This window comes from Gasterosteus aculeatus, chromosome 1 (assembly GCF_964276395.1).
Source record: "Gasterosteus aculeatus chromosome 1, fGasAcu3.hap1.1, whole genome shotgun sequence".
NCBI lineage: Eukaryota > Metazoa > Chordata > Actinopteri > Perciformes > Gasterosteidae > Gasterosteus > Gasterosteus aculeatus.
This window is the reverse complement of record NC_135688.1, coordinates 14,585,108-14,597,389: the sequence shown is the minus strand read 5'-3', so window position 1 is coordinate 14,597,389 and position 12,282 is coordinate 14,585,108. Positions and strand designations below refer to the sequence as shown.

At 43.4% G+C, this 12,282-nt stretch overlaps 1 protein-coding gene across 4 annotated transcripts; it reads left to right on the top strand.

The window, feature by feature from the left end:
• The first annotated feature begins 474 nt into the window (after positions 1–474).
• spartb (spartin b) lies at positions 475–7,764 on the top strand. Of its 4 annotated transcripts, none has more exons than XM_078099577.1 (8): positions 475–945; positions 1,834–2,682; positions 3,678–3,875; positions 4,771–4,912; positions 5,000–5,194; positions 5,289–5,447; positions 5,539–5,629; positions 5,812–7,764. In XM_078099577.1, exons 2-8 carry the CDS (start codon positions 1,837–1,839, stop codon positions 5,855–5,857), a joined length of 1,677 nt encoding a protein of 558 aa, XP_077955703.1. In that variant the 5' UTR covers positions 475–945; positions 1,834–1,836; the 3' UTR covers positions 5,858–7,764. The 4 variants fall into 4 exon arrangements, with proteins under 4 accessions (XP_077955703.1, XP_040040596.1, XP_040040590.1 ...); XM_040184662.2 differs by having other exon boundaries at positions 657–945; positions 6,599–7,764; XM_040184656.2 differs by having other exon boundaries at positions 712–1,115; positions 6,599–7,764.
• Positions 7,765–12,282: the final 4,518 nt, after the last annotated feature.

Below are 12,282 nucleotides of genomic sequence, written 5' to 3'. Positions count from 1 at the left end.
TTATTTATTTCTCACATTTAAAAAAAATAGTTTATATATTATAAAATGCAGATATCTAACAACTTCTATACTGTATTCAAACAAAATATTCAGTGGAGTTAAACAGAATATTCACATAAAGTTCAGACAGAAAAACCTTAGAAATAAATGTAAAATGCACTTCAATTTACAAATAATGAGCAACTTCATACATCTTTCTTGAGGCAGTTCAAAATGTCTTTAGTGTCTGCAGCTTTGTAGACCTCTGGCGATCTTGGAACCAGGTCATCAACGACTGCGTCCAGCTGGCCTCGTAACTGCTTCAGATCACGGACCAGAGAGTAGAAACGGTCCGTCGTTCTCACATCGACCCACATGAATGTTGCTGTCCGCTTGCCCAGAGAAGACAAGGTGTTATGAACTTTTAACCGCTGGCATCGCAGACGGATTTCTAGCATAAACGTTGACTCTTACTATGAAAATCTACGTACTTCCGGTTTCGTATTTTAGTTTTATGGCCAAAAACCTAAAAGGGATTAACGGGGTAAAAAGTTGTGAGTTTGTCTCGTTTTGGGGTTGCAAAATGAAAAACGAGAAAACGACTGTCCACTTTCTTTTTACCGTTTTGGATTTAAAACGAAAAACGGGAAAACGAGTGTTTTCGTTTTCTGGCTTTTACGGTAAAAGGGACTATCAAAACGTACGCGGACCATCGACGTACTTCCGGTTTAGCGGCTCCGTTTTGTATTTTCGTTTTATGGGCAAAACCCCAAAAGGGATTAACGGAAGAAAAGGTTGTGAGTTTGTCTCGTTTTTTGGTTCTAAACGAAAAACGAGAAAACGGCCGGCCACCGTTTTACCGTTTTTGATTTAAAACGAAAAACGAGTGCTTTCGTTTTCTGGTTTTTACGGTAAAAGGGACTATCAAAACGTCCACGGACCCTGTAACGTCACTACACTATATTGGTAAGTCTTGAACAACTTTATTAAGGGACACCGCAGCTTAAGTTAACGCTATTGTTCGATAACCAGACGTGTCCTTTTTACCATCGTGTTTGACATGTAACGGTAGCTACGACGTAGCTAAGCTAACCGTCTGACCAAAGATTATTTTCGGATTTTTCCGCTCACTGGGGGTAAGTGTGGATAACTAATGATGGGTCTGGCGTTACGGGTGCAAAGTTGTATAATACTTATAACGGACCGTGTTATTTGATGTTCGTACGTCACAGGCGTTAAGCTGTAACGTCAACGTCTATTAACGTTAAGTTGTGTTCTATCATCAGCATTAAAGTTAGCCTGCCGACTAGCCGACTAGCTAATGTTAACAGGTGGACCAACGCACATTACGAGGCAATTAAGTATTATTGTGTGACGCCCCATGAGTGGCCTGACATGTTGTTCCCAGTACCCTGGCTGTAGATACTCAACAAGATGGTCAAAGGTTTCTGTTGACGCCACCGATATCTAAACTTAGGTATAAGAACTGCCTCGATGTGTTGGGGGCAAAAAGGAGGTTCTTGACAGTCTACTGACCACATAGCTGTTGTGACCCTTTTTCCCTTGCAAGGAAATAAACGGAGAAAAGACATACTTGACTCAGAGCCTTTGTTTCTTACTTAACGATTGTCTGTGCAAAATCTTCTACCACAATCCTCATACTGTATCCAAGGTAAAGTATGCGCTGAAATATGAGTCACGTGAGAGTAGCGTTCAGCCTCAAGGAACTACGTCATGTTGAATTTTTAACGTTAGTTATGGTGAAAATCCACTCCCTCGCCGTTGATAACAGTGTAGATGTTTGAACGGATATACAAATTGTAAATAAAGCTAATTGTGGGTTGCATTTCAAAGGGAATGGAGAAAGCCAAACAAGATGCATTCGACAGTGCCAGACTTGAAGTCATCCGAGACGCCTACGAGACGGCCTTTGAGTGCATCAACACCGGACTCACCGTGGATGAAGCCGGACACAAGGCGCAGGCCCTGGAGCTGTACAAGCGAGGGCGACAGCACCTTCTCCGGGGCATCAGTGTGCCTTCCCGGGGAGAGGAGTGTGTCGGCAGCTCCTGGGAATCGGCCAGACAGATGCAGAGGAAGATGCAGGAGACGCTGAACAACATCACCACTCGGCTGGCCATAATCGAGACCACCTCTGACCTGGACTCCGCCCCTGCACTCGGCAACGGCGGCGTGTCTGACCCCGGCGCCGCCGCTGAAGTGTCCCAAGCACGTCTGTACCCAAAACTGTCCGGCCAAAGCAAGCCAGAGAAGCCGGCGCCGCCAAACGTCCTTTTTACTAACGGCCAGGAGGCAGGCGCAGTAGGAGGCATGGCCGCGTGCAGCAGCGAGGGTCTGCCCCTCTCCCCCACCAGACGGCCTGTGGTTCCAGCCGAGCAGCCCCCGGCTTATTCCCCTCAGGCGGCCGACGGCCACCTGTCCGTCTCCTATGGAACGGACGCGGGGGAAATGTCCCTGGTCGGGGATGAGTACTACGGCCGCACGTCTAACTCGACCCCGTCCCACCAGAGTCTGGGTGAAGACGGAGAGGAGCTGGTGTACATCCCTCATGGCGTGCAGATATTCTTTGTGACGCCCGAAGGGCAAGTGAGCGCCCCATCGTACCCGGGATACCTGCGGCTGGTCAAGTTCACTGGCGACCGTGACGACAAGATGCCCAACCGACCGCCAGCATTTTTGCAGGTGGGAAAAAAGATATATTTTCCCTCTGATGATGATTACATTACAGGTCATTTAGCAGACGCTTTTATCCAAAGCGACTTACATTACACTTTAAACCCATGGCGTTTCACATTTTTGCCCGGGGAGCAATTAGGGGTTAGGTGTCTTGCTCAGACATGGAACATGGGGCAGCCTGGAGTCGAACCACCAACCTTGTGCTTCCCAGCACACCTTCTCTAACCCCTGCGCCACAATGACCCCATGATTTAGCCGACACAAACATTTGCAGCAATTAGGCCTGAAATGACTCAAATGTGCAAGTGTTGTGGCCATGTGATGCCAGAAGTGCAAGTAGAGATGTCCTCACTGCAGTGTCCCTTGTCTTCTTTGCCCTTTAACCTGATTTTGTAAGATGTTGGACTGTGATCAGCCGGAGGTAATAGTTAGCCAGTTAATGATCTCTTTTCCTCGCTCGATAGACTTGATCATGTGAGTGTTGTTTACTCGGCACTCTAAGCCTAATAGGTTCATGGATGTGACGTCATCCACCTGGGAATGCCCAAATAATTACTGTAATATTACCGTCTCACCATTGGACTCGGATGGCTCCTTATCTATCCAACTCCTTTCGAGGCATTTTGTGTATTTGTGTTTTTCTATTTCTAAAAACCAAACCAATGACTCACAGGATCACAGGACTGCACTTTGACTTTTCCTGGGGGAATTTCCCAGGGGCTATTGCCAGTGAGGGACATCAGTGATTCACATGAGTGCAAGTGATTATCTTAACCCCGCTTACACTGTTACTCCCTCTAATCCTGTTAGACACGCAGCAGTCAAAAGGGGGACACTGTCCTGTGGTGTGGCTCCTCTCAGATGGTTCACTGTGTTGCACTAATTAGAATCGCCTTTCCAAATGTAAGGCCGGTCATCACAAGGTTATATTGGGAAACGTTCTGCCCCTAATAAATCTGATTTTATTTTAAAATGTTTAAATTTATTTTGCCTCCTTGCAGGTGTGTGACTGGTTGTACCCTCTCATGGCCTCGGACTCGCCGGTGTTGCTGTGTAACAACGGTGTGTTCATGTTTCCGGACGTGATGGCGCCAACTCCGGGCTATTATGTGGGGGTGGTGTTGTCCTCCGAGCTGCCTGCTGCAGACCGAAAGCTGTTCCAGGACCTTCTCGCCCAGAGCACGGATCTCAGAGTTCAGGTCTGAGCAAACCGTGCAGTCACAACCCAAGACAACATTCTTTGGAAAACCTACAGGGGTATATTATATTATAGCCGTCAACGACGGTCCCGTGACAACCTCCACTCCCCTCAAATCATCACTAACAAATTCTGTAATGCTTCCAAACACTGCAGATGTTGACTCTATTCCTCCCAGGGAAAGCTTGTAGTTTCTGCTAACGCGACACAAGAGGCTGCAGACAAACAGGATCTAACGTTTTCATTATTTTGGCCTTTTCACAAAACTCTTGCTTCATCTTTCTTGTGAGCTGGCACACTTCTCCCAGTTGGCCCTGCCTCAGCATTGTGGGGATTTGAGACAGGCAGGTGACAGGAATTAATCCGTCATGATGCTCTTATCTGCAGCCATTTCAACCACCTCAGAGATTCTGCAGAAAGACTGTCAGTTCAGCCACGAGGAAGGGGGCTGTGATTGATGCCAAACAAGGTCATTTTTGATGCATAGGATCAGGCTACTTATCTTCTCTCATGGACCTAATTCCCTATCAGCAAGTACGCATATTTGTGTTGACATTTTTGGATAGTGTTAAAGATTTGATTCTTTTCAGCACAAAGGGATACTGTTTTCAGGCAGCACAGAGAGCTTTTGACTATCTCTTCGCAGCAAACATTCAGTGCATTGATACGAGAAGCACCGAATAATGAGAGGACCTGTTATGTGAGTGAGTCGGTGGGAGGGAGGGGTGGGGAGACACTTGGACACGTGCGTATTAACGGAGATGTGTGCAGGTTGCACAATGCATCAGATAAGTTGTCCAAAGATTTGACTGACATGCCGCTCTTATTTTCAGCATGCACTGTGTTTTTGCGTGTCATTAATTTACAGCAGCTAAACATGTGTTTTCTATGATCAGCCTCCAGATGAAGCTGCAGACACCATTAATCTCGGTCAGAAGGTGTCCATCGTTGCGCCGGAGGAGACCGCAGCGGCGGTGACTGAGGAGGAGAAGGCGCTCCCCGAGTGGAGTGAAAAGGTGTCGAGTGGGATTTTGACTGGTGAGGGGAAACTGCGTCTTCCGCCGAAGCCTCGTAAAGCTTTTCTCCGTGAAGATTAACCTCGTGTGATCCTATTGTTTTTATCAGGTGCGTCATGGCTAAGCTGGGGCCTGGTGAAAGGAGCCGAGTTCACGGGCATGGCCATTCACAAAGGGGCCTCTAAACTCCGAGAACACATCACCCCGGAGGACCGACCCGCCCACGTCAACCCCACAGTCACCAGAGGCCTCCACGTGGCCAAGCAGGCGACGGGAGGAGCTGTCAAAGTCAGCCAGTTTCTAGGTGACCACGCCGTGCCCAGTCAGCGTGTTTCACTCCCCATGAGTGGTCGTTTTGGCAGCGGACCTCTAATTTAAGTAATGCCATGTCACTGCAGTGGACGGGGTGTGCATGGTCGCCGGCTGCGTGGGTCGAGAGTTGGCTCCACACGTGAAAAAACACGGAGGCAAGCTGATCCCGGAGTCTATGAAGAAGGACAAGGATGGCCGTTCCAACATAGATGGAGCGATGGTGGTGGCTGCCAGTGGAGTGCAAGGTGTCTTAATGTTTTACTGAATAGTCTGTCAGAGAAAACTGTTCACTAGAAGAGCACTTGGGTGAGCTGTGTGTTTTGTGTATTTGCTCAGGATTTGCGACCATGTGGACTGGTTTGGAAGTCGCAGCAAAGGACATTACTAAGAGTGTAGCAGCAGAGACCGTCACCACAGTAAAACATAAGTAAGTCTTCCCTTCCTGTTTGATTGCCTGTTTATCACCGTCACTTTAATGTAAAGCAATGCACATCATTTCCTCACCGCTTCATACTAAACTGTTTTTTGATTTGTGTTATGCAAATGACCTCAAGGACATGCAGAACAAAACCAGCAGTCACGTATTTTCCTTTTTAATTTACTTTTCAGATTTAGGGGTCTACAAAACATCCACGACACACCTAATGCAAAATAAGTCATTTTTTCCCAATTTCACACAGCTATTAACCTTTTCACCTCTATAAACATGACTTTGATTTTTCTGAATGATTTCCCTTTCAGTAGTGCCAATTCACATAATGGTGCTGCTTCCCACTAAATCCTCCAATTTTCTCTTGGAAATTTCCCAATGAGTAACTTTTCTGTCCTGCCAGATTGTAAAATCCTCCGATATTGAATGTGTTGGTTGTCCAATGATGAGCAAAGTTTCAACACAGTGTAGCTGACTGTTGATCTCAATAGAGTTGGGTGATAATTTTGTTCAATGTTGTGGGTTGGTATCTATTTATCAAACACTTTTTGTTTTATACTTTTTTTCCCTTGAAAGCTGCTCAATACAAAATGCAAAGAATGTCTTGCCTCCACGCAGCACCAAACATGGACACAACTGAGCTAACTATGGCCACAGTGCTGAAAGAGCTAACATTGTTCCCCTTTTAATGCTGCCGGTCAATCAGCTGGAACCACAATATGAACTTGGTGCCGAGCAGCAGCGTTCCACCAGAACAAAGCCCCTATATTGCCCCTGATTATTGTTTAGTCTTTCAAGGGAACTACTTGATTTAACAGTTTTTTTTAACCGCATCTGCACACTAACGATTGCCACGCTGCATGGCATCTTTGTTCTCCTTGCACGGCACATTCATTTGTTCTCCCCAAATCCTTGTGTTTGTTGCCTGTTGCTCTGACCTCTCACCCAATCTGACTTCTGATGAAGGTACGGGGCGGCTGCAGGACAAGCCACAGACCATGCTGTCAATTCTGCCATTAATGTCGGCCTCACTGCCTTCAATGTTGACAACCTGGGAATCAAAGCTGTGGTGAAAAGGACCGGCAAGCAGACGGCAGAGACCATTTTGGAAGACTACAAGCTGCAGGTGAAACCAGAGAGTGGGAAACGAGTGGAGAAATCGGGCAAATAGCTGGTAGTGCCCCGCCACATTCCCTCAGCTACACCTTAAAATATCATTTGTATTCTATCAAATGAGTTTTGTCGACTGAATATTCACTATTTATAACAACATGTTCTATATTTAGAATGTAACTACTGTTTTATGCCTATCTAAAGGTTTGATATAGCTCTTTGGCACTTTAATCTTAATGTTAAATAAAGATGGATGACAGGAATAAAAACAGCAGATTTCACTACTCAAATTAAAACATGGTTATAGTTTATTGACTGTTATTATCACTTAACTTGGTAAGTAGTTTAATTCTGTGCGTTGTACCAACACAGCATGTCATTGTTGTCGACTATACACTGGAAATTTTCCCAACCTTCGTGAAGCATCTGTGTGTTTGAATTTATTCCTGGTAAAGTGCAATTTACATGCTTTGAATGGATGGTGAAAAGAATATATTGGATATTAAAAAGCGTCTGCTATACTGTTTGAAATGAAGTATAATCACTGCTGCCTACTGTGCCTGAACACATCAAATAATATACAAAAAAACAATGTGTTCAAAAGTCCACTATGTATTTTTGTTAGTACATAATGGACTACGTCAACACGTCATAGATTTTTCCATCTATTATGGATGAGGGTTTGTGCTACATTTTAACTTTCAGTTCAGTTGGATCCAGGCTTTCAAAATCATTACAATATTACAAATACAATTTGACTAATATATCTTATTTTTATGTACAACGTTTAGATAACTGTGAATTTTGAAGTGTTATGATAGTTTTCTTTGGACACCTGTGAGTCCTTCGTTTTTGAGTGGTCTGCTTTGTCATCTTTTTAAACTCCAGCTTTAAGACTTCAGCAGGTTAATGTACATTTTAAATGTCTTTCTAGTATTCTAGTTGGGCATTGGGTTTTCTTTCCCACATTAAATACAGAGACTATTCTGAAATAATAAACAGTTTAAAGAAGTACTACACTTTTGAGCTCTGTGGTGTTTTTTAAAAATCTAATAAACCCAATACCTTAAATCAGTCGCCCTACGCCTCCACCTCGCAGCTGTATGTCTTGCAACATGTTGATTACAGAGTATTTTTACACTATAATAAAGTCATGGTTTTGTTACCAAAAATAGGAATATCAAAAGATGAAATTATTTCCTGTCCAGCCAGGGTTAGATTTGTTTATGGCTCTAAGTTAATCTTGTCTTGCTGTGTGCTGAATTTCACAACACTACATACAAATGTGATTAAAAACAGAAATTTTGGGCTTAGTTGCAATTTTAATTAGACAAGATTATGAACGTGTACTTATTCATAACTAAAGTGACACATTTATTTAATGTGGAGTGTTTATTTGAAATAAAATCGAATGAATACAAAAAATCACCGCTTTATTTAATTCACACATTTAAGAGGCTCAGCACCATTTCTTATATTTGGAGTGGCTGCTGGTCAATAGAGGGCAGTCTACCCAGCTGGAGTGCCCCCCCTTGAGCCCCCAAAAAATATATATAATAATGAACGGCCTGTGATAGTGACAAAAATAAGCTATTTAATATTTAACTATATTATTTTTTATACATATTAGTAATGCATTTTTGATACATTGATTGTTTTGCGTTAAATCAACCTGGGATGGTAGCTAAAATTGATTTGATTGCCCCACCTATATTATTTTCCACCAGCCGCCACTTTCCATACTGTTGTATTGTCAAGAGGAAGATGAGAGATATAAAGCAACCTGGGCTTCCACAACACCTCAAGAGTCCCACAGGCTGATCGACTCCGTGCCCCGCTGACCAAGTATTGACTGCATACTACATACTGTATAGACATTTTTCAGTAGGCCAACATTTCTGTATTAAAAATCATTTATTTGGTGTTATGTAATAAAATTTGAGATAGTGCTTTTGGGGGTTTTCATTCGCTGTAAACTATAATTGCATAGATTCAAATAAACGCTGGACATATGTCACCCTGTCTGTAACGAATCTATATGATATATGGGTTTCACTTTTTGAATTGAATTACTGGAATACATTTCATTTTCAATGATTCATTGACATGCACTTGTATTACGCATATAATCTTTGATGTCTTCAGTCATAGTTAGTTGGAACCTGCGTACCTATGAAAAAACAATGTTAACAAGATTACCATCAAGGAAACCCAAGTTACAATCTGACAGCAAATCTAGCCAACATGGGTTGGCCTCATTCTCTGGACTTTTTAGTTGTACTTGAAAGAAGATAATGGGACGAGTGGTTGGATCGTCACATCTACAGCTGCCAGTTGGACAAACTACAGTTGAATCGCCCTGACCGCACTCTCCTGGGGAGTTTGCCATTGTTGGGTTTTCAGGTGGGATAAAGTTTGGCCCAAATTCTCTGATAAAAGAATCTGCATCCCATGACCCATGGCTTGAAGACGGGTGTGGGAACCAGCTGTTGTAGTGAAAAAAAAAAAAAAAAATGGTTGGCTGACCATTGCTCGTGTGAAATCCCAGGAAACTAAGCTCCAAAATGCAGAGGTCGGATTTATCCAGTTATTTTCCACAGACTGAATCGAGGCAGAGTCAGATGTATTCTGGCAGCATTTGTCCCCGAGGAACGGAGGATTTATCCAACAATGTTAGCGGGGCATGCACTGCGGTCAGGCAGTCAGCTGCAGAAAGCAACCTGATCCATCATCAGAGGATTTATTACTGTGGTTGATGTCCAATGTTGACAGATACACCACTAATTGCATCTTCTGGATATATGAGCTGATATAAAATATGAATTTAAGAAACTCCCACTGGAGGAAGAATTCTCAAACAATGCAATACATGCATTTCAAAGCTGCTATCCCAGGCCTTGGAAGCTTAATCAATACAACTAAATCTAAATACAGTAAATAGATATTCATACCCTCAGTTGACTTCTTAGCAGCTGGCTCTGCTGTCAAATAATCCTCTTCAGCCTCACTGTTCCTCTGTTATTCAGCACTTTTGCCACATAAAACATGATTTAAAGGCTAAAAATGAACTTCCTACGTTGTTATAAAGAAGAAATAAAAGTCAACATTATGAGAAGTTACAAGTTTGTTGATTATTCTAAGATCTTTTATTTTTGCCGGCCCGATAAAACAACCTTCCAGATTTTACGGTTAAGTAAAATTGCCTCCAGCAGGCCAACTGGACGAGAGCCCTAAAATAAAGTAATTGGTTAAGTTACCAAAATGCTGATAATGATAAAAGTAACATTATCTCACTTTTATGCAAGATGGTCTGTGGAAGTTTGATAGAATGTGCAAAGTCGTGTCTTCTGCTCATACTGAAGTTCCCATATGGAATGAGTCCTTCATGCCGCTACGCAGTGTGGACCATTAACTCAGGCCATTTCTCAGCCCCGTGTGTGGGCAGAATTTGTGGGAAGTTTTACTTTGATAGAGTGAGACACACAAGATTGAACGTTAGCTTTGACCAATGGGTGTATAAATGCACTAGTTAGCAGCTAAATGACCATCGATGACACTCATAATTGTTGCACGTGTGACGGGGACTTTAGGGGAAGCGACAAACTACGCCACCTGGGGACTTTCACCCAAAGAAATACAGACTTAAATACCCAAAAGGGCACGCAAATAAATAACTGGATTAGGCAGAGACGTTTGTAGTTTATTTAAGAAAAAGGTTTTATTAAAGAAAACGATAAAACCAAGGAAAGCACAAATGACTAAAAACGGGATTAAGATTATAAAAACCAGGCAAGTTGAACACAGCAAACAAAACAACTGGGGGAAACTGCAGAAGGTAAACCAAAGAAAACATAAAATTACAAAATCTAAAATGATAAAACAGCAGTAGGTTCTCCCTCTCTATCTGTACAGCACAGGACCAAAGGTGACGTCATGTTAGTATACAGAATACAATTTAACATCAACACAACATGCAAACCAACATACCTGTACAGCAGAGGACCAAAGGTGAATGAGACCTTGACGGCAAGTGCTTTTTAGGGCTGCCACTAATTGGTAGATGGTTGGGGAGGAGGACACACGTGACGCTAGCTGATTAGCCTAAATTAAGATTAAGTCTGGATCTGTTTTCCAAATGTGCGTTTTACATCTCTGTAATTTACGCATTTTATCTCTTTGTCTATCTTTTGTAGAAAACAAAATGTAAAAGGAAAGATTTTGAGTGTTACAAGGGACATTTTGTTTTTGAATGGACTCTGCTGGATGCCTAGGATTTGGACAGCTACTATTAATTTGGATATCTGCACCAAATTAAATGGCAATCCATCCAACAGTTGAGACATTTGACCAAACAAAATTAAACCTTATGGTGGTAATTGAGGAAAAGTAAGGGGATTTTTTAAAATCAGGATTCAAAAGTTAGAGATATTTCCCACTGAACAGAAAAACATCCCAAAAGACGAAAGTCGTTTCTAATTTATTGTTTAGTGTTTGCCGTCAAGATCAAGATGGACGGTTCATAACAAAACAAGTATAGCATAGTATTTCATGCATGTTTGAATATATTCAGTAGACAAGGTCCATTTATACAATGCTTATTTGCATATTCTAGAACGCTGTGACTTCAGAGACATGGATAGTACTTTCACTGTGTTCCTTGTTCTCGCTTCCTGTTCCAAGTTCCATTCCCCACAGTATCAGAACACACTGTGTGGCAAATTCAGTCAGTTCATTTCAAGACAGAGAATTTCACACACTGGAGTTTTCCATAAAAAGGTGATGATGACGCGATCTGTGGCCATCAAAAGAGCTCCAGGTAAGTGAGGAATCCAGACAGAAGTCGGCATTTACTGGTGTTATCGATTTATTGGACTTATCAGGTGAAGAAGCTCTAATTTGGAGTTGGTACCATGATGTCAACCTTTGCAAACCTGTTGTTGAGACCTTTTTCATACTATTCTTTGAGTGAACCGTGAAATGATAAGAGATGACCGTTTCAAGCAGTTGGTGACTGAAGTTCACAATAGATTAATGTTTCACTTTGTTCTCTGAAGGGACAAGCTCAAAGTTCATTGTCCGAAGAGCTGAAGGTCGGACGTGCTATGAGATTTTACGAGAGCTTCTACGGTAAGATGTGTGCGAGCACCGTGGGACGCACCTTCGGATGGGAGCACCATGGGACGCGAGCACTGTGGGACTCGAGCACCGTGGGATGCAATGTGGGACGGGTGGGATGGGAGCACCGTGGGACGCGAGCATCGTGGGACGCACAGTTGGATAGAAGCACCATGGGACGCGAGCACTGTGGGACGGGTGGGATGGGAACACCGTTGGACGCGAGCACCGTGGGACACACAGTTGGATAGAAGCACCATGGGACGCGAGCACTGTGGGACTCGAGCACCGTGGAGCGCACCGTTAGACAGGATGGGGGCACCGTGGGACGCGAGCATCATGGGAAGTGAGAACCGTGGGACGCACTGTGGGACGGGTGGGATGGGAGCACCGTGGAACCCAGGATGCTCACGTCCCAGGGT

Bases quoted from the DNA above. Each gene is read 5' to 3' on its own strand.
- spartb (XM_040184662.2), top strand. From the start codon at position 1,837: ATGGAGAAAGCCAAACAAGATGCATTCGACAGTGCCAGACTTGAAGTC. The intron at 3,876-4,770 runs GTCTGAGCAAAC...TTCTATGATCAG, and splicing joins GCACGGATCTCAGAGTTCAG to CCTCCAGATGAAGCTGCAGA. The intron at 4,913-4,999 runs GTGAGGGGAAAC...TGTTTTTATCAG, and splicing joins GTCGAGTGGGATTTTGACTG to GTGCGTCATGGCTAAGCTGG.